This window comes from Haliaeetus leucocephalus, unplaced genomic scaffold (genome assembly GCF_000737465.1).
Source record: "Haliaeetus leucocephalus isolate CR32 unplaced genomic scaffold, Haliaeetus_leucocephalus-4.0 Scaffold795, whole genome shotgun sequence".
Taxonomy (NCBI): Eukaryota; Metazoa; Chordata; class Aves; order Accipitriformes; family Accipitridae; genus Haliaeetus; species Haliaeetus leucocephalus.
In genome coordinates this window covers 1,682,709-1,705,282 of record NW_010973231.1, presented here as the reverse complement: position 1 = coordinate 1,705,282, position 22,574 = coordinate 1,682,709, and the positions used below count along the sequence as shown (strand labels likewise).

Sequence of the window (22,574 nt, the reverse complement as noted above, 5' to 3'; positions counted from 1 at the left end):
ATCCCTCCCTCTTCCCTCCCCGGCAGCGCCGACGCCTCCCTGCCCAAAGAGGGGAAAAGCAGACCGACCCAGTAGCCCCGCCACCGCTCATAAATACTAATTTTCAAAAGCGAGAGGGGAATAAAACATACCGGCAACAGAACCGCTCTCAGCGCTGTTCCCTTTTGCGTGATGAGCCTCGCGTAGTTGGGTTTCCTCTTCTCTTCCTTTCCCTTTTTTCTTTCTTTCTCTTTTCTTTTTTTTTTTTTTCCTCCCCTTCCATCACCAAAAGCGAGGCGGGGGAACGACCGGGTCTGATGCTTTGTCTTTTTTGTGCTGGCTGCTGGAGATGAGCCTAGGCTTGACCTGACCATGATTCCAAGGACTGGCACTTCTTTTTTCCCCCCAGTTTGTAGAGATCCAGACCTTCTCTTCCTGATTGTCAAGAAAATTAAAATATCGCTGAATTTGGGAATCTAGGCAGCACCAGCTCACTTTTTCCCTGCATCTCTCTGGAATCATTTCTGGGATATTTTCCAAATCATCACAGAAAGCAGGAGGAATGAACCGTCAGCTAGTGAAAATTTTGACAACCTTGTTTGCGTTTTTCTTAGAGACAAACCACTTCAGGTAGGTGATACTACTCTATGTGATGGGTTTTGTCAAAAGGCTGTGGAAATCATAACTATAAAGATACTACGTCACATTAACCTAGTTTGTTTGCTATATTTGAGAGTACTTCATGTTCATTCTATATAGGCTATCCCTTTTACACTCAGAGACTCGTTGCTTGGTAACAAACACACAAAAAAAAATTCTCAAGTTTGGGTGATCTATTTTCCATTTCTCTGATTCAAAGACTTTTTTTTTCACTGAGTATCAATATAGCTAAAAAAATTTTCTCCAGTTTTTCTTCCAAAATGCAAATTCTCTGCTCCCACCAGAGGTTGTTTAGGAAGTTGCTTGGGTTCCCTCCTCTTCAAGCTTTGGAAATGATTGAACCAGTTTTGCCAGGGATGTACTTATTTGAAATTAAAGAACCAGCCCTCTGATTTTGGAAAAACCCTGGATCGGACCAGTATTGTGCTCACTTGAAGTACCAGTACATATGATTGTTGTTTCTAAATTTTTTTTAATGTTTCATAAGCTTTTGCTTCAGCTGTTGACTTTTTGCGGTACAAAGCAAACAGGTCAGTCTTATTAACCAAAACACCATTTTAGCTGAGATTCATTATTATACTGTATGCTGCTGTGTATCTACATGTACACACATAAAGTGTTTTTATATGAGTAATGAGGTATATATACAGTGACAGAGTGAAATATTGTTTATATTCATGTGTCTGGGATCATCACAGAACTCATAACTAGTGGGCTCCGAATGAAAACAGAAGTAATTTGTATAGGAACATCCCAAATAAGTGCACTGGATTAATTTTTCAGCTTTTATTATCTTACCTGAATGTTTTTAGTATTTAAGTGGGGAATGTCATCTATTATGTATTAAAAATTAAAGATATTTTGTAATGGCACCGTGTCATTGACAAAAGCAAAAAGAAGCAACCGCCCCCTGTAAATGGAACCTGAAAAAACGCGGGGAATCACACCACAAAAATTTACTATCACCTTGCCTTTTAACAGTTCTGGTGCTTTTGTGAAGGAATAAAGGGTTTGATATTTGCTTCTCATTTCAGATGCTCACACATATATCTAATTTGTTTATACTTGCGTATAGATGCACCAAAAACCCCCATGAAACACTCCTGAAACTGAGTGGTTCCCTTTGGGCAAATATATAAACAGAGAGTGGTTAAGAAGACAGTCATGGAATTACTTTTAATATAGCTCAAAGATTATGTTGAAACATAGATACAATGAAATTGGTTATTTAAGAATCAAGATAATGCTTTATGATGAAATCTGTGCCTCTAGACACGAAATATGACCATTTCATTCTAGTTTCTTTTTCCCTAGGGAACAACCACAGGGAACTCCTAAATTCTCTTTCTCTGCAATATATAATGTGCTTGCAATACGTAATATGCCATGAACACAGCATTTTGGATGCCTGATATGGTACCAGAAGTTTGCTCTTAAATCCTGAAAACAGAGATGTGTTCCCAGAGCTTGCATATAAATACCAGCTGGTGATAATACTGATAAATTTTATTTCTCAATGATCATTAGTAAAAACCCCCTAAGATCAGATGTGGCTGACTCTGGAACCTTTTTTGCCATGTTGGGGAAGAATCCAGACACTCACTAGCATGATTTAAATCTTTGTTGGGTAGCATCTGTAACAAACATTTTTTTGCATCTTCATCCTTCCCAACATTAACAAAACCAACATTTTTCAGTGTTGCTTGGTGAGTGTTCCCAGCTATTGTTTGGAAGTTTAAGACCACTTTAAACCAGCATTAACATATAGTTTTAACAGCATATATGCAATTAAAGTAATGATATGAAATAGGATATCAAATTCCCGGTAAGATTGCTCTACACATTAAGATGAAGAGTAAACTGAAGCTTCTAAAGTCTTAAAGCTGTAATAAATTTCTTTTTAAAGCTGAGATTTCTTTCTGAATAGCAAATTGTGTCCATGCATACTACCTTAAGCTCATTTTTTTCCTAGAATAAAGTTTTCAGTTGAAAAATAGACTATATTGTTCTATAAAAATATTAATTGCTACATTCACTGAATTGAGACAATTTTATTTAGTGCTATAATTTCTCCATGACTTGAATACAATACAAGCTAAATATTAGCTAATGGTGGCTAATAATTTATTTAGGACGACTTTCTGTAAAGAACATGATTCAAGATCTGGAAAATCCCCCTCACAGACCCTGTCTCCTTCAGATTTTTTGGACAAATTGATGGGAAGGACATCGGGGTATGATGCTAGAATCAGACCAAATTTTAAAGGTAAGGTTTTTTTAAGACTTGTGATTAATTAATAGATTATGTTTTGGACAAATTATGGGTTTAAGGGTTTTACCTCTGGGTTCTGATTCTCTTTTCAATAACTTCAGTTTTCCAGTGTGATAATGTCATGGAGATCAGTTGATCCATGGGGAGGACTAGGAGAGCTGTCAGAGTTTGATTCTGAAGACCTTACTAATTCCACATAGCAAATAGGATTCCAGGTTCCACACTAAAAGCAACTGAGATGACTTGTTCCTGACATTTTTAAGCCATGAAGACAATATCTTTATCACTTCCATGCTGAGCTGTTGTCTTCTCTATAGCAGTGTCTGAAGAAAAGGTCTATGCTTTTATTCAGCTTGAAGAAAGTAAAACCTTCTTCCCCAAAACAGAGAGATAGGACTCAAGGTATGCACACAGCAGATTTTATCCTGCGAATGATGACTGAATGGTAAGAACCAATTTCTCAGGATCCCTACAAAATATAAAAACCACATTCTGTTCATCACTTCCATGACTCCCCCCTTTCCTTCCATAATTTGCACTGAGTTGTGGAGAGTCACCACCACAATTCCAGCACACAGAAGGCTATGGGCTGGAGGTTTCTTTTGCAACCATTACTATTCACAGCGAGTTTTCCTTGCTGTAGTCCTGTAAATCCCTATGGAAGTGAGCACAGAATGTCTTGTGGCTTTGAATGAAAGTAGTTGGGAGAGAAGTTTCATTGCAAATACTTAGCATTTCTGGAGAGCCCTATAATTCCACCAAAACTGGCTCTTCTATGCCAATTTAAAGCTCAGAAAGTTACTTTACTTTGAAAACTGATAAAATGCTTCCCTCTTTGACAAATCTGATGCCAATGTACTTTTGCACTTATATCTATCAGCTTTGGTCACTGAAATGCATGTTTTCCTGTATTGAGCCTTGTTAGCAGTGCTGTGAAAGTTGAGAACGATGGGAAAACAATCGTTTCTTAGCCACGTGTGCAAATTACAAGATTTGGAACAAAGTGCCTTTTTTGACTGCTTCCTATGCCTGAGTGAGGAGGAACCTAGTACAGCTTTCAGATCCAAAGGTTTGACAAGTCAAAAAAACCCTCTAGTCAGGGAAGTCTTAAGTTTTAATTTCAGTAGTTTTCAAAATGCTTATTGAGTTCCTAAACTGGAGTCCACATTAGCTTGTAGTAAGTGATATTGCCTTAGGGTCTCACATTCTTTTGGTGCATTTGTATGAGTATCAGTGAAGTTTCAGAGAATGCCTGAACTGAGCAAGGTAGCAACTGTTAAGAAGTTATTCCTGCCCTTTATCTGGGAGGGACACCAAAAGAAGAATTCTGCTTCATCTCTTGTAGCTCACATAAAACCAGGAATAGCAGCAGTCTCTGTACACAGGACAACTTAAAGACAGCACTTTACTGCTCCCCAGTATGTGTCTAAAACTCTTTTGTGAAAAACACAGGAGGAGAAAGATTCACAGCTTTCTCCCCTGATGTTCAAGCGGGTAGAGCAGGGATGGTGTGCATGACGTGGTGTGGTGCATGCTGAGCTGTTTGACAGGCACTGCTCACCTCCAAGTCCCATGGTTTGTGTTCCTGAAGTGAAGCTGCTGCCTGATGACACCTATGAACCCTTAATGGCAAAGAATCTGCCATTTCTTATTTTTGATTTCTTTATTAAGTCACTTTCCAGGGCAGGATGGTACTTTGCAGCAGTTTTTTCATAACTTCCCATCTCTGAGCTCTCCCGGAGCTCTCAGTCTTCTGGTGAGCGGTATGAAAGGTTTTCTTGTTCTTTGCTATGTTCCTCTGAAGGGTATTTTGTATATCAGAGTTCAGAACTAGAAAGTTAAGTCATGCAGTCTCGAACTTCACATCGCCAGTCAAAACCTTGTCAGCTGATAACTATTTTTATTAGTCAATATGGTGCACACCCATGTTCTAGTTGCATATTTTTTTCCTTTTAAAGAATAAGAAGTACAGCTGCAAAGAGATCAAAATAAATTTATCTTGCGTGGATATTATAAAGATATTTTTTGTACCGAGTCTTTATTGTGACCATAATACAAATTGTTTCAGTTTCTAACATCCATTAATCTCTTTGCGATCTTTTTTGGGATATAGGCTATTGTACAATATTGATATTCTAAATCATATAAATGGATGAATGTATGAGATGTTGAATGATTATCGAATTTATGACACTTTTTGTATTTTACGGCAAGAACTTCTAAGCATAAAAGAGGTCTGCAGGAACGATGGTTTAAACTAGGGATCTGCTATCTGGCTTTGCATGCAGTCTGGCACTAACATTTGTTCCCTATGTTTCACAAAGTCGCTGTGGATCAAGGTAGTTGTGCCGTTACTCATGCATTTGTCTAGCTTTTTCTGCTTTAAACCAGTTACATAGCTTTCTCCCAGTCCAATATAGGCATTTTCAAGTGTCAGAAGTCTGATTTCATGGAAAGGCAACTGAGTGGAACCCATTTATCTTATACCACTGATTATACAATAATTAAATATACTTTTATGACTAGACTGAATTACTGGAAAACAGCAGCTATTTGATTAATTTGTGGAATAAAGGGTATGTATTCTAAAGAGAGCGGAAAATGCTACTTACTGGAACAAGGTGTTTTATCCAGATAAAGCATTTCATCATTAGTTACTGCTTTTCTCTAAATTGCTCTTGTGAATTAGAAAATTCAGGAAGATAGTGGGAGAGCAACAGGTGAATATATAAATGTTTAGACATCAACACAAGTTTTGGGGTTTTGATTTTTTTTTTACAGCATTACTATATACTGAGGGATCCTTTCTTTTTTTTTGTATAGTTCTGTCTTACACAATCCCTTGAAAGCAGAGGAGCAGATTTCTGGTTCTTCTTGACACACCAAGTGATGGGATACAAAATGACCAGGGCACTGAGAGGGATTGTCCCCCTGATGAACAGCCAGAGACAAGTTCCAGAGTGACAGCTCTTAAAATTGCCTTTCTTTAATCACTGTCTGTCAGATACTTAATGCATACTTTTTCATCTTATACTTATCTTGGACTGAATTTGAATAGGCTAATAATTTGTGTAAGGACACAGAGGGGAATACTTTTAAATGTAAATATGAAGACTGCAACCTAATACTAACTGAAGTCCCTGAGAGTCTTTCTGTTGACAGCAAACATACACTCGTGGTCCTATAAGCTGACTTGCTGTTTCTTCTTCAGTTATAACATCAGTTGAGCATGGTTTCTCTAAAATACTAAAAAGTGACACCTGCATGATGTACTTGTTACCCAATGAATATTCATGTTCTATTTTTTAATGGTAAAAACCAACAACAACTTTCTCCACTGCTCACTTTGCTTTCCTCAGCAAAACCAGAAATAGCAGCGTAGGGCACCTGTGTTATAACACTAGCCAAGAATGTGCTTTCTCACTCGTGGAAACCAGGGATGGTGAAGTGGTGTCTTAGATTAGTGTATATTCGGCTCAGGCTACCTCAAGAGCACTGTGTGCAATACCATGATACAAGGGATCAATCTACAGCTTAATCACAACATGAGACATGGAGCTAATGGAAAGTCAGCTTGAATTTAGATTTTCCTAGCAGGTGTTGACCTTCAGAGGTTACTAAATTATTTCCACTTTTTAACACCTTCATCTTCTAAAATGACTTAAAATCTAAACATAAGCTAGAAATGATGAGATAGAGAAAAGTATTTATCTATTGACACTACTATGTCTTTTACGCCAAATACTTTAAGTAGTAGACTGGCTGTCATGCACTGGGTGGAGAGAAGGGGAGTTTGTCACCAAGAGCTCCAGAAGTGTGTTATCTTTTGGTACAGAAAACATTTGCAATGAAGATGATAGTGATTTTCTTTTGTATTTAAGTTCATTCTATGTTTTAAGTGCATTCTTTCCCATTAAGTCATTATTTGCTAAAGAATATTCTGATTTTTATGGAGTTACATGGAGGCGTGCAGCAACAGTGCCCATCAATGTTACCCTCATCACTGGGTGGTGCAATGCCGTGTGAATTCACTTGCTCAAAAGCTTCTGTTCCTGAACACAGAGAAGTCTTGTTAGAGGGATGCAGTTTGGGGGTGTAGTGACTGCAAGTATAAAAGATTACTCTGTTATTACAGTGGCGTAATGTCATTTTCATGCCGAGTCAGTGGGTTTATATCTGAATAATAAACACATGGACTAAGTAATTTGCTGAAAATTAGCTTGACAACTGTTACAGAAAATGGCTTATGCACTTTAATACTTTAACTCCTTGGCAGCGAGGGTCAGTTTTTCCCATATGTTCTAGCCCGTTGCTTACTTATTTGGCCCCTGAGTCAACCAGTAATGAAATGCTTAAAAAAGCATGAATGGAAAGCACTGAATGACATTCAAGGGTGATATTAATGGCATCAGGCTTAATAAATAAAGGCAGCTTCTAGGTATATGCTAAGAAGAGGCACTGTCTGCAGAAGTCAACCTTAATCTAGATGTGACACTTCACAATAAATACCTGTTGGAAAAGCAACCTGTAAATATGTACAAAAGTTGAAAAACATACCTAAGATAGGCTGCGGGGCTGCAGTGATTTGTTCTCCAGTGGTTAACAAGCTTCCCAAAGCCAGACTTCAGTTGCTAACAACTACTGGCCATGAAGTCAGATGCAGTGAGTATCCTGTACTGGGCTATTTTCCACACAGTCTGAGCCTCAAAGGGCCATGGCTGATGGAGACTCAAATCCTACTCAGGCACGGCAGCATGTAGTAAGGAAGTGCCCACTGTTGGTGCATTCCCATTGGAGGGCATGGGCTGAAGGTTCATTGTAGGAGGAGGGAGGGTACCTGGCCGGTTTTCGGATGTGGCCAGGCCATTGCACTACCTAAATATAGGTTGCTTGAGATGTGCAAGCATCCGTTATTAGGGAGGTATGCTTCTGGTTTATTTTCTGTCTTGAAGCTCATCTACAACTTCATGCTGTTTTCAGATGAAGCTGTGTACACACATCTCACTGCACAGTTAGATGCTACACGAGGATCCTTACCAGGTTTGTTTGGGTTTGTTTTAATTTTCTTCAACTACAAAAATGTAGCTAAGGATATGATGTTCAGCCCCTGCCCTAGGTATGCATGTTTTCATGCAGAAACCTTTTTACTGCAATTATGCAAGGATCCTTTTAATTGTGTTTCTTTTAAAACTGCTGGTAAAGAGGGCTGTGGAACTTGTCCTTCTTCCCCTCTTTCTTTAATTTCAGGTCCTTTCCCAGAACACGAGTAGGCTAGGGGAGCTGCATGGCTAGTTAGGTTATGTCTAGGCTTCTGGGCAAATGGGGCCAGACAGCAAGCTCAGGCAGCCCCCCTGATTATCTCTGCTGCTTAGCTGTTTGCTCATTCCCTGGATCTTTCTGAGCTTCCTGCAGCCAGCTTCCCCCAGAGCAAGTCAGAAAGGCTGCGAGCATGCAGCGGTGTAAAGAACAAGCTAACCAACGCTGCTTGGTATCCAAGCTGAGGATCTGTCCCTGATCTTTCATATTGAAAAGGTTAGCCACAGCGATCTGTATCGTATTGGTGTGTTGCCTTTATTCAGAACCAATGGTTTAATTAAGAGATATCAATGGATTTGGCTGTTGTCATGGAATATTGGTCTGCTGATGCACAAACTGCCAAGGGAATTTATGAAAAACAAATGTCAAAGCAGAGCTAAAGACCTTTGATATCAAAGCAGGAGACACTATTGTTTTGATCATGTTCTAGTTTAGTTGTATTGTTTTATCACATCCAGTTTCATGTTTAGATTTAAATTTTTTATACAGTTGAAGCCAATGCCCTGGGGTCACTCATTAAGCATCTTGTTCTGTTTTGACTGTCTTAGAAAACATGCAATTTATATATAGAATATATAAAAACATGTACACTTAATTTACTATAAATATACACATTTATGAACTGCAAATCTATTACATACGGTGATATAGTAACTAGGAATATGTATACATAAAACAGAAGTATGCAGTTTTATTAGACAGTTTCATTATCTTTTTTTCGCCCCTCTGGAAATATGAATATAAATCTCTGATTAAGCCATCAGAAAATGTATGTTTGACGGTTCAGCTTCCAAATATGCATTTCACAGTCTTTCACAAAAATGAATTATTTTAGCAGTCTGCAGAGAAGAGCCCCCCCAAATGATGTAGACAGGGAGGTACAGGGTCTGACACAGCTCTAAAATGAAGGGTGCACAATGTCTGGCATAACTAGTGACCTGCCAATGTCATAAACACCAAGCCCATGGTTAAAATTCAAAATTTACAGAAATATGAAGGCTCTGCTTCTGGAAACCATGCAAGATCTGAGCAGTACAGTTCACAAGAGAGAAGTGCCGTTCCCCAAGTACTCAGTTACTTATAAGGGATAAGTCAGAGCAGCCTAGTGGCTTATCTGGACTGTGCCAGCTACCAGCAATCCTCAAATATTGCAAGGGCATGAAGACACATTGATTACTCCTTATGCCTCAGCTACATGTCAGCAGCTGGGAAGGGTGGAAGCATAAAGGCTTCATGAGCCAATAAAAGAAGCTTTTAAAACAGGACTTAGATGGAATATAAGTCCACAAACAAACAAACAAACAAGCCCCCCCTGGAAATCCCCAATCCACCTGCTGTGTAACGCTGGCAGTGCATTACTGTTTTATTTTAAAGTTCCTCGGATTCTCTCAGTTCTGCTCCTGAGTGTGCCCAGGCTGCCTCGCTTAGGACCCACCTCACTCCTAAGCCACATCCAGGCTCTCTGCTGAGGCACTGCTCCACCTCCATCTCCCTGTAGGGACCAGGTATCTCAGAGCCTGCCTTATATTCCACAGAAAAAGGATTCCTCTCTGGGTGGATCTGTCATCACTTAAAAAACCCCACAAACACAAAACAGTGTCTATGGGTGGCCTGCCTTCCTCTACAATAGACAGAAGATTTTTGGTCCAGTTTCCCCTTAGCTTAAAGGGTTCAGTATCTGATCCAAAGGACTATAAATGATTCTGCGTGGCTCATTTTGCAGCAAAGAATTCAGACTTCACTAAGCTAGGGAAAAAATACAAGGGGAACTTGGCTTTTCAATCTTGCAGTGTAGCTGCTTGTCTGAGAGGGGAGAGCCTTCACTCTTGGCCATTTTGATGTGAGGCACAGAAATGTCTGTTGTAGCTATTACACCTTAGGGTCAGCTGATGTAACTTACAGAAAACGTGAGGACAGCGATTGAGACCCAGCATTTCTCTCTTCCTGATAATTGCTCCAACCATTAAGATACAAATGTGCATAGGTACACTTTCTCTGTCTTTCTCCAAATGTTGTATCCTAAGTGTTTTCCTGCACACCTTGCAGGGTTCAGCAGGCTATCTGGACCTATTAAATATTTTTAAAAGTGACCATAGCTGCAGTTTAAAATGAATCCCATATCCTCTGAATAGGGATAGTGAGAGAGATCCCACCCCATTTTCCAAGAAACCCACAGCCTTGTAGCCTAGGAGGTGCAAGTTTGCACCCCGTACAATCTGAGGCAGGCATGGAAGCTCCTAGGAAGGACTCTTTCTGTATGAAATCTCTCAACGTTTTGTTATTGGCTGCGAAACTGGCTGTGTTTTAGAAGGAAAGACTGAAATTCTTGACTGATTTCTCAAAGTAGCGTTGTATGTATCGACTTGGAGAGTGGTCTGAGCAGTGGATCCTGAATGAGGTCCCTCAACCTTGCTGAGAAGCATGGTTTCAGGAGGGCCCCCAGAGAGCTGATTGCAAATTATTTGCTCTCTGCAAGTGGTACCCCACTGTGCTGAAGCGTCGTGCTCTGCCCATGGACTATATGAGGCCCTTAGGGTTCCTCCACAAGGGCCTGGGTGTTACACACCAAAGCATCAGACACTGCAACTCCCTCTACCTGTCACGGGGCTGAGATTTTCTGTCTACAGCAAACAGTGGGATGTCCAGAGAAGCACAGTAGTGGTATGATGCTCTTCTCCGAAAGCCAATAACCTCTACCTGTGTGTTTCTGTGTCTCCAAAGCATGGAAGCAACTGGGCACATCTGTGACTAGCTGAATTGTGGACACTTTCCCTTAAAGAATAGTAACTGCTAATCAGTTGACACTCACTGCATGAACAAACTCATTCTTCCTCTATCCTGGGAACACGGCTATGGGTTATCTCCCTCGCTTTTGCACTTGGGGAAATATAGCTGAGAAGAGGCTAAATGCTTTCCTTAAAGCAGCATGGTTAGTCAGGGAAAACCTAGGATTAAAATTTGCCAGATCGATACTCATTATGTCAGGCTGCCTCTAATGACTACATTCCCAATGTGTGCTGTCTTTATGTCTTCGTTTTAGGCTATAAAACTGTCTTATCAGAATTGCTCTTTCTTCTTGTGCTGTTTACTATGTCTAGTAAAGAATTAGTCCTAAATGATAAATAAAATTACAGTTACACTTTGGCTGGAATGCTGCTATAAACTCTCACACTGCAATTTAAAGAAGTTGTTGAAGAGATGCATGCAAATTATATGCATAGAGCCAAACCAGGAGCATATGTAAAAACTCCTTTTTTGCCAGATGTGAATGTAGCCTGTTGCCTGTGCATAAACACATGCACATACTCTCCCCCCTGCCAAACTAAAATGAAGATGTGGCCACTCCACGTAAGAGTTTCAGACTACAGCAATTTTCCTTTCCAGACAGTGATATCCCATCAGATGGAGCAGTCTGAGGTGTTAAAAGCCTTTGGTCAGTCCGGTCATAGGAGCCATCCTAAAAATAAGCATCTGGGAGAATTCTGTAGCTCTTTGGCTCTATACTCCTGAGAATAATTTTGCAGATCTTTGGCTCCATACTCCTGAGAATTTTCATTTTGTCACACTTCTGAAGTGTGTTTTGTGTGAGGTAAAGCACACACAATCTGTTAAAAAACAGGTTTTAACTCTTTTTTTTTTAATAGAATAAAAACTTTGGCTTATCAAAGTTATAAATAATTAGGGACAGGTTCAATTCAGGCCAATAAGCTCCTCAGTGTGGATATATTCTCATTTGGTTGACTCTGTAGAAGACTCCTACTCAGCATGACTATTGGTGGTAGAAACCAGAAAAATACCAGATGTCCTGACCCTGCAACACGCTTTACATCAGCAGAGCTCTGAGCCCACGTGAAAGCCATGTGATACCCCTCACAGCAATGCGGTGAGCATCCTGCATCAAAGAGCTGGTCTGGTACTGTTAAAAAAGTAAGCCAGTCAGTTTGTAAGATGCTTGTTTTCTAGGCTGGCGAAGAGTTCTCATTCCTTCTCCCATCCTTTGACATTTTATACATAGGAAGAACTGATGACTAAAAAAATTGCTGGTGAAAGACACCCAAGAAGTGCCTTAAGGATGCCTTGCAGTTAAAAGACAGATCCTTTTTGGTATTAAGGATGTGGGAGACCACATAGGAGGTTCCCAGAAGGAGAAGGGATGTGTGAAGGGGAGGGATAGGAGGCTAAGCTAAACATACAACAGATCAGCTGATGGGAGCATTGAAGCTGAGAGTCAGGAGGGAGGAATTAATTTCAAAGTAATATTCTGCGCAGATTGAATGGAAATGAGTTGAACTGTAAGGAGGTAAAAAATGGGAAAGTTTTGAAAGTAAAAGGAAAATTTTATTTTATTAGTGTTAGTTGTGGTGAGTATATGGGTCTGCGTGTCTCTGACCAGTTGCAGATTGCCATCTATACCAGCTCCTGACCATTTCTGTTGTCATTTGTCCTTATGCCTGAGCCATCCCATTTGCCTAAAGCCCATTGTTCATCTGTGTCCCATGTATCATCTGGTGTATAATTCCCCAGCAGCCATAAATCAATGTCTGCTCAATAATGTTAGTCACCCAAACTGCTCTTTTTCTTCAAGTCCTACATATGCCTTCTGATAGTAAAGCAAGGAACGTTATGGAGACATTAAAGGAAAAGCTGGCAGAACTGTGAAATAAGGTGAATGTCCAAGGCTCAGAGGAACAAGAAAAGGAGTTAAAATCGATTCTGAGACCTCTCTGTGGCCACAGAGAGAGGTATTGACCAAGCCCTGTATTTAAGACTGTACCTATTGATGTTTATAACTGAGCTTCCATTAATTTCTGCAGCACAGGATCAGAATCAGAGGAGGAACAAAGTAAGAAATATTTAGAGAAAGGAAGAAAGTACCAATTGTTTGGGGTTTTTTTACATAAAAGTTTTCATTTTCTAACTGAAAATAGAAACCTAGACTTGTTGACAGCATTTCAATATTATTATTAATATTTTTTTTTTCATTAAGTCGATCTTCCCTCCTGCCTTCTCTTCATAGTGAACATTTTTTATCTTCTGGTTCCATGCGGTCTCTTAGATGAGTTGGCTACACCGTCTTCATAAAACATTATTAAAAATAAGATTACTCAGGAGGAGTTTGACTGACCCTATGCTGGAGTGCAGATTTCATGACTAGAGATGTAATACCATCTTTTATTTAATGACTTTCAGCAGTGTCCCAGGCCTCTGCACACATTATGCAGTTCACATGCTGATCAGCAGCGAAGAGCACTGTCTTCGTTAACGCAAAGCAACCGAGCAGTTTCTCAGAATCAGGTGCAAGGAGCATCTCTGCTACCTGCTCCCAGTGAGGTTGAGAGCCTCTGCCTTTCCATTTGCTTACTTTAGCGAACACTGTTTTGTGATAAGGAGTATGTGCCTGGATCTTTTCATGTTGTAAGAAAAGCAAACCAGTTTCCCCAAATTACCCATTGCTCTATTGCTTTGGAGGAAGGAAGACTTCAGAAAGAGATGCCTTGCAGTAAGGTGCTTGTCACGACTTGGAATGGAAAGATTTGAAAGAAGAGTGGAGAGCTCAGAGAAAAAAAACCAAAACAGTTTGATGGGCATACGAAGAATTAAAGCATTTATTTGAGTATTTACAAAGTTGACGTAAGTACTAAGTAACTTTGCACTGTAGGCCTGCAGTTCCAATGGGAAGTTTCAAGATGTAAGATTTCTGATTCACTGTTTTTTAGATTTATTTCCACAGACTCATTTGCACATGGAAGGCTTTGGCTTTGGGACTGGCTGCACTCAGTCACAAGTGTGACTGAAGCTTGTGTAGAAATATCTGAGTTAGCTTTCAAGTAATTTGCTCAGAGGTGCTCTGTGCCACACCAAGATGATACAGAGCTCAGCACAAGCTATAATGCCTGAGGTTAATGGTCTCCAGTGAATTGCAGCCTGCCATGACTACGTTGGTAGCAGCCCTCAAACTACCTACGTGAAAGCCAGCTCCAGTGCATTTATACAATCCATTGTGACGGCTATGGCTATATATTCTTTGTAGACTAGCTCAGGTTAGCTGGGTAAATCAGGAGCATGTCAACTGTTTAAAGGGCTTTTCATTTCTGAGCTCCTGGTTTGTGGAGTGAAATAAAATAGTGCCTGAAAATTATTCTTGTTCAGTGTCTATTAGATAACCTATGTGGAAACTTCCCACAGCACCCTAGAGCTGACAGTAATATATGTTTCTGTTATCAGCCTCAGCAGAAAGAGTCAGGGAAGAATGAACACATTGTATGGACTATCCCATAATGCCAAATGCAGAACTGAAGAGGTTTTGTAGTGTGAGACTTACCTTCCTCTTCCAGAGCTGAGTCTGTGGACAAAGGCATTCACTGAATGTGAAGCATGCCAATCCAACAATTTTCACAAGTTCTTTAAGGCACGGAAAAGTGCATCTTAGCAGGGATTCTCCTTCCGTGAAACGTTGATAGGATTTTACCGGCATGACTCCCGTTACATTCAGCAATAGTGCCACAGCTGAAAACTCTCATACTACTTTGGAAATTGATTACTTACTGTTTGACCTCAGACTATGTCAATGTATATATATAGATGGCTTTAGCTGTACTTACTCCAGAGACATTTCCTTTCTGTGACTCATTCTGTAATCACCTGGATCTGACAATCACTGGAGTATTTGTCTTGTGAGGCCTCAGTGGTATTTTGCTGAATAAGAGCTTTTGATTTTGGAATGTCACATGCCCTTTTTATATCCAGGTCATGTCATAAGGCCTTATTTTTGCTCAGATGTTTTCTCAAGTTAACCAACTGAAGGCAAGCAGCTTAAATCTTGATGTAAGAGAAGAGGTCTCTTGATGCTATTTTGTTTATTTATATTGGTGTGTGTGCCTACCTGTGGAATTCTGGAAATAGGCAGCTGGAACTAGGGAAAAATTGTACTTTCCTCTATCTGTAGTGTTTTCCTGCTGATTCCATCTACCGTTGCCTCTGTCTCTTGCCTGCTTTTGGTAGGGCATGTTGTGTCTCCTCCAGTCTGCAAATACCATTGCTTTAAGTGGTGTTGCTCACATATATTCCTCAGATACTTGGTAGTATTTGGGCTTAGTGATATCAGCAGGAATGAGAGTCCTAAAAAAGATTTAGACACCTAAATATCTCTGCAGGTCTTGCTCTGGCTCTGTAAGTGCCTTCATGACTCTTAGCCTTATTCTGTTGATCATAAATGTACATTGATATCACAGAATATGATTCTGAGTCTCAGATGCAACAGTAAATACCCCAAACTGTTGCCACATTGCCACCAGGAGATATGACATTCTCAGCAAGCTAAGTTATTATATATGACAGATGAACTTTCAGAGGATGTTGGTTTTAGTTTGATGAAGCAGAACAATAATTTTGTCTTTATTTGATTTTTCCAGCAAATTGCATCAGTGCAAAGTACCATACAATTACTGTATTTCAGAGGTTCCTGAGATCTCTTCCCTTGTGGATTTTTTTGGTGTTTGGAGTGTTTGTTTGTTTGTTTAGCAGGTAGAATCGTCATCAATGAATAATAAGCTTGACATAAGCATAATAATTTCTGTGGTACATTGCATTGTGGTGAATATTTCTAAAGGAGAAGGAATTCTGTGTTTACTGGGCGTGATTATACTTGGGGAGTCAGGGTGATGCAGTCCACAGACATCTCAAAGACAACCTCATAAATGAAAGGCATCACTCCCTAACAAGAGATGTCACCTTGATTTGTAAGCCTTAGGGTAACTATGTTGTCCTGGTGTCATTAACTTTGCCTCCTGTGACTGATACTTTTCCCTTGCTGTTAACACTCTAATGAGATGCTGATGTTTAAGTGGAGGAAAACATTGGTTTTGCCCAAAGGCAGAATGATAGGGAAAGAGAGAAGGCTTACCTAAGTACTTGCAATAAAGACTACCTGTGGTCTACCTCCTGCTTTCTTACTAGAACCTTAAGCAAACTTGTTAAATCATGCGAATTTTCTCATCAGGGGTTGGACTATGCATTATACAGATCCTTGAAAACAAGTGTGCAAACTGCACTGCTTCTGGAGCAGCTGCAGGATCCCTGTGGCTCAGAAGAACTTTTCTAATGCTTCAAAGCTACCTTTCTCTCCCTGGCCCAATACACATAGTCCCTTTCCACAGGACTGGCTGAGCTGCCTTTGATAGCACTTCTCCAGTCCTCACCCTGCCTGCTGCACTCTGAGCAGGGAGGAAGCTAGCATGATAAACAACTTGCTCCTTTCAAATGACCATGGTCAGCTGAGGTGCCCCAGCAGTAGTTCAGCCTTGCTGTCTGACTTAGAGGGATGTGCCTGCAGGGGCATTGTCCCAGTTTCAGCTGGGATAGAGTTAATTTTCTTTCTAGTAGCTGCTATAGTGTTATGTTTTGGGTTCAGTATGAGAAGAATGTTGATAACACACTGATGTTTTCAGTTTTTGCTAAGTCGTGTTTAGACTAAGTCAAGGGTTTTTCAGCTTCTCATGCCCAGCCAGCAAGAAGGCTGGAGGGGCACAAGAAACTGGGAGGGGACACAGCCAGGACAGCTGACCCAAACTGGCCAAAGGGGTATTCCATACCATGGGATGTCATGCCCAGTATACAAACTGGGGGGAGTTTGGCTTGGGAGGGATTGCTGCTCAGGAACTAAGTGGGCATCGGTCAGCAAGTGGTGATCAATTGCATTGTGCCTCACTTGTTTTGTATATTCCAGTCCTTTTATTACTGTCATTTTATTATTATTATTATCATTATTATTAGTTTCTTCCTTTCTGTCCTATTCAAATGTCTTTATCTCAACCCACAAGTTTTACTTTTTTGCCCAATTCTCTCCCCCACCCCACTGGGTGGGGGGGAGTGAGCGAGTGGCTGCGTGGTACTTGGTTGCTGGCTGGGGTTAAACCACGGCAGCCGTGAAGAGATGTATTGGCAAGCTCTTGAAGTGGTAATTCAGGCACCTGTAGTACTGCAGCTGCAAGAGAGCCCTCCACAGAGGTTAGCTCTGTTTCAGGTTTCATAAGGACTCTGCTGGACATTGGAGGCTGTTCAGCTTCATTGAGGAGAAATGGTTGCTAAAACCCCAGCTTTCACCAGAACTGGCAAATAATAAACCATCTCCTACAAGCTCTACTGCCCTCCCCTGCTGTCCTGGGATCTATGTTACCAGCGCTTAGATCAGCTTGTGGGTCTTTGTCCTGCCCTCACCCACGTTTTGATCCCCTCCCTCATTTGAGCTCGGACATGAAATCCCTGCTCCACAGAAGAAAGGATGCTCCGTCCCTGGTGGGATCACTACCTCCTCATTTTGCTCCTTGGTCCTGTTCCTGGATCCCTGCTCTATCCCCACACTCAGGCAGGATTGATTTTAGTCTTTTCAAACAGTCCTGATGCTTATCCTGCTCTCTGTGGTAAGGGGAGAAGGGCACCTTTCTCCCCTGTATAAGGAACAAAATAAACCATCCGAGATGGTGGGAAAAAATTCCATTGGCACATGGGCCAAAGTCAGAAGGTAGACCAAAAACTACTATGTGTAGAGAAAGACACAAGATTCTTCACAGATCTGTAAATATCTTGCCAATATTTTCACTGTCATTTCATGAGGTGGCTCTGCCTCATGATCTCTCATTTTTGCTTCCACATCTCTCTGCTTTGCCCACAGTTCTCTGTGTGCATGTGTACTGTATTTTAGTTTGCCTTACAAAATCCCTTAATAAATATACATACCAAAGAAAATTGGCAAGTGCACAGGTGTAATTTTAAATCTCTTGTATGATTATAATATTCCCACTAAGGACATTTAGTGATATGGCTGAAACTAATGTGAAGAGAAAAAGGCTGCCAGGCGCAGCCTGGAAACTGTACATCAAAAAGGCAGAGCTGGGATGGATGTGAGAATACAGATGTGATTAGCTGCAGTTAGGATGATCTCCAGGGCAAGAGTACAAGTAAATCTTCTCAAGAACGTACCAAATGAAGGAAGCTTTTGGGCCGTGTGTTATCAATATTGGAGAATATTCAGCAAAAGCTGTAGTTAGCAGCTGCATGGGGCTCAGCGAACATCTTTCAGCACTCATCACTCGACATGGGGACTCCTCCATGCATTGGGATGGATTTACCCCTTCTGGCAGCTGACAAGGAAAGGATTTGCTCCCTAACCAGACAGTGGCAAGGTCACAGCCACCTTTGGTACAGGAGCTATGAGGCAACATGACACAGCAAATTCAGGGGAATAGTTGGTATTTTCAGGTTTCTTGTGGGTAGGGTGAGCAGGTGAGCGCTGAGGACTTTCTGTAAGTGCTAAGTGCCCTGAAGTCACAGGGGGTGTATGACATGTTATAATGTCAGGGCTTTTCAAGAAGGCAGTGTTTTGGAGAGTCCCAGTGACCGGCAGCAGCAGACCCTCTGGGGAAGCCGGGGCATGGGAGCTGCAGGGAACAGAAGTGATATCTTAGCTGTTTGTCAGAATACCAGACATCTACATTCTGGTGGATCTGAGCATTAGCTACCTGTTTTGGGTTTGGGTTTTTCTTTTGCCTGAGTTCTTTCAAGAAACAGATGTTTTCCTTATGACTTGAAAATCACTTTGATTATCTCAAGTGTGCCTGAAATGCACCTGGACTGTTACCTTGTTGCATTGGAGGTGACAAAAAGAAAACAAGGGGGAAAAAAGGATTTCATTACAAAGTATATGTTGCTTAATTTTTTAGAGGTAATGTCAACTCTTTTTAGATTTTAGGCAGTGAAGTAAAATTAAATGTTTCCATTGCCTTTGAAGAGTTTTAGATTATGTTCTCAAACCTTGGCTATAATTCATAGAAGTTTACTGCTTTCATTTTAAATGAACTACTAGATTAGAAAAATCTTATAGGATGGAGTATGTGAAATGTTTAATTGGAAAAAGTGATGCTGTGTGCCCTCTTTAACGTGCACTACTTCCTTAAGATGAACAACACCTATACAACCCTTCCCCACTAGAATAATATCAACTGTAGAAAAAAAAAGATCAGTAAAAAACAGAATAAAAGCACTGCAGACTTCAGTCTCAGTTAGTTATCTTTTTCTTATCTACTTCATTTGGCTCGTGTTTGCTATGCACATTTAGAAATCCCATCACTACCAGATTGACTTTAAGAGAAATTTGGACTTTTAGCTTAGAATCTGTAGATTATATGATCAAATGTTAGTTTGTAAGATCCTCTGATAAGTATCTTCTGTTCTCATTTGGTTGCAAATCTTGCATTACACTTTTGATGCTTATAAACAAATATAAATGATCAGAAAAAAATTGACTTGGTGATATCTCACCAATAAAGCTCTTTCCAGAAAACTCTAAGGATGAAGAGAACTTGACCAGTTTTGCTGGCAGTACTTAGGTTTACAGAATCATAATCAAAGAATGGTTTGGGTTGGAAGGGACCTTGAAAGGTCATCTAGTCCAACCCCTCTGCCGTAAGCAGAGACTTCTTCAACTAGATCAAGTTTCTCAGAGCCCCGTCCAGCCTGGCCTTTCCTGCCATCCCTGTTTCCAGGGATGGGGCATCTACCACCTCTCTGGGCAACCTGTGCCAGTGTTTCTCCACCCTCACTGTAAAAATTTTCTTCCTTATATCTAATCTAAATCTACTCTCTTTTAGTTTCAGACCATTACCCCTTGTCCTATCAGAACAGGCCCTGCTAAAAGGTTTGTCCCCGTCTTTCTTATAAGCCCCCTTTAAGTACTGAAAGGCTGCAATAAGGTCTCCCCGGAGCCTTCTCTTCTCCAGGGTGAACAACCCCAACTCTCTCAGCCTTTCCTCATAGCAGAGGTGCTCCACCCCTCTGATCATTTTTGTGTCCCTCCTTTGGACCCGCTCCAACAGGTCCCTGTCTTTCCTGTGCTGAGGACCCCAGAGCTGGACACAGTGCTACAGGTGGGGTCTAACCAGAGCGGAGCAGAGGGGCAGAATCACCTCCCATGACCTGCTGGCCACGTTTCTTGTGATGCAGCCCAGGATACAGTTGGCTTTCTGGGCTGTGAGCACACATTGCTGGCTCATGTCCAGTTTTTCATCTACCAGTCCCCCCAGGTCCTTCTCTGCAGGGCGGCTCTCAATCCTTTCATTGCCCAGCCTGTATTGATACCATGAGTTGCCCTGACCCAGGTGCAGGACCTTGCACTTGGCCTTATTGAACCTCATGAAGTTCACATGGGCCCACTTCTTGAGCTTGTCCAGGTCCCTCTGGATGGCATCCTACCCCCCAGGTGTGTCAACTGCACCACTCAGCTTGGTGTTATCTGCAAACTTGCTGAGGGCGCACTCGATCCCATTGTCTGTGTCATTGATGAAGATATTAAACAGTACTGGTCCCAATATGGACCTCTGAGGGACACCACTTGTCACTGATTTCCATGTGGACATTGAGCCGTTGACCACTACCCTCTGGATGCAACCATCTAACCAATTCTTCATCCACTGAACAGTCCACCGTCAAATCCATGTATCTCCAATTTAGAGTGAAGGACATTGTGGGGGACTGTGTCAAAGGCCTTACAGAAGTCCAGACAGAAGAAATCCATAGCTCCTCCCTTGTCCACTGATGTAGTCACTTCATTGTAGAAGGCCACTAGTTTGGTCAGGCAGGACTTGTCCTTGGTGAAGCCATGTCTGCTGTCTCAAATCACCTCCTTGTCCTCCAGGTAGCATAGCTTCTAGGAGGATCTGTTCCATGATCTTGTCAGGCACAGAGGTGAGGCTGACAGGTCGGTAGTTCCCAGGGTCCTCCTTTCTACCCTTTTTAAAAACAGGTGCAATGTTTCCCTTTTTTCCAGTCACCAGGGACTTCACCTGACTGCCATGACTTTTCAAATATCATGGAGAGTGGCTTGGCAACTACAACAGCCAATTCCTTCAGTACTCTGCGATGCATCTTGTCAGGTCCCATAGATTTATGAATATTCAGGTTCCTCAGGTGGTCACAAACCCGATCTCTTTTTTTTACTGAGTTTACTGAGTTCTTGTACTATTCCACATCTACCAGTAGGAGCCAAGTAAAAGACGTTATACAACTGAGTAGAGAAATGGAGGGAGATATTTGCTTTGTTGTAAGATACAGTGCTCTAGCATGTACTTAGTGTCCATCTGAACTACCGTCTGTGGTGCGGTAGCATGTTTCCTAACATGAGCATGCATGTTTTCCTAACATAGGTGAGCATGTTTACTAGGTTCTGCTGGCACTCGGGAATTGAAAGCTGTTGACACATCGACTTCTGCAAGACAACACCGTGAGATTAAAGAAAAGTTGACAAAGAGCATGGGAAAATGCCAAGGCACTCAATGCCTCCTTCACTTCAGTCTTTACTGGTAAGACTGGTTTCAGGAATCCCATGCCCCTGAGACCTGTGGGAAAGTCCAGATCAAGGAAAACTCAGTGGAGAAGAATCAGGCCACAAAGCATTTAGGCAAACTGGACGCAGACAAGTCCATGGGACCATATAGAAAGCACCCACAAGTGCTGAGGGAGGTGGCTGATGGCATTGTGAGGCCATTCTTAATTATCTCTGAAAGGTCATGGTGACTGGAGGAGGTTCCTCATCACGGGAAAAAAAAATGTCACTCCTATCTTCAAGAAGGACAAGGAGGAGGATCCAGGAACTAACTACAGGCTGGTCAGCCTTACCTCGAAGCCTGGAGTGAATCCTCCTTGAAGCCATTTCCAGATTTGAAGGACAGGAAACTGAGTGGTGTAGTCAGCATGGATTTATGAAGGGGAAATCATTCCTTACCACACTAATAGCCTTCTACGATGACTTGACAGGCTTTGTGGATGAGGGGAGAGCATTGGATGTTGTTTATCTCAACTTTAGCAAGGTTTTTGGCACTGTCTCTCACAATATCCTCATAGACAAACTATTGGGACAGACTAGCTAAATGGACAGTGAGGTACATGGAAAACTGGCTGAATTGCCATGCTCGAAGGGTTGTGATCAGCAGCATGAAGTCCAGCTGGAGGCCAGCCACTACTGGTCTACTGCAGGGGTCTATACAGGGCCAATGCTGTTTAACATCTTCATTAATTACCGGGATGATGGGACAGAGTGCATCCTCAACAAGTTTGCAGGAGATACAAGACTGGGAGGAATGGTTGATGCCATAGAGGGTTGTGCTGCCATTCAGAGGGACTTGGATAGGCTGCAGAAATGGGCCAACAGGAGCCTCACCGTGTTCAGCAGAGGAAATGCAGTCCTGCACCTGGAGAGGAACAATCTGGGAGATGATCAGCTGGAATACAGCTTTGCAGAAAAGGCCATGGGGATCCTGACGGACACCAAGTTGAACATGAGCTAGCAATGTGTCCT

General features: G+C 41.5%; 1 protein-coding gene across 2 annotated transcripts in view; it reads left to right on the top strand.

Annotated features, from left to right (window-relative positions):
- Positions 1–263: 263 nt before the first annotated feature.
- Positions 264–22,574, top strand: part of GLRA2 (glycine receptor, alpha 2) — a 133,987-nt gene continuing 111,676 nt past the window's right edge. Inside the window, exons 1-2 of one of the 2 annotated variants that reach the window (XM_010581542.1) lie at positions 264–609; positions 2,772–2,905. In XM_010581542.1, the coding sequence (XP_010579844.1) occupies positions 542–609; positions 2,772–2,905 (202 nt within the window). In that variant the 5' untranslated portion in view covers positions 264–541. The remainder of the gene's footprint in view (positions 610–2,771; positions 2,906–22,574) is intronic. The other variant, XM_010581543.1, reaches the window with a different exon arrangement.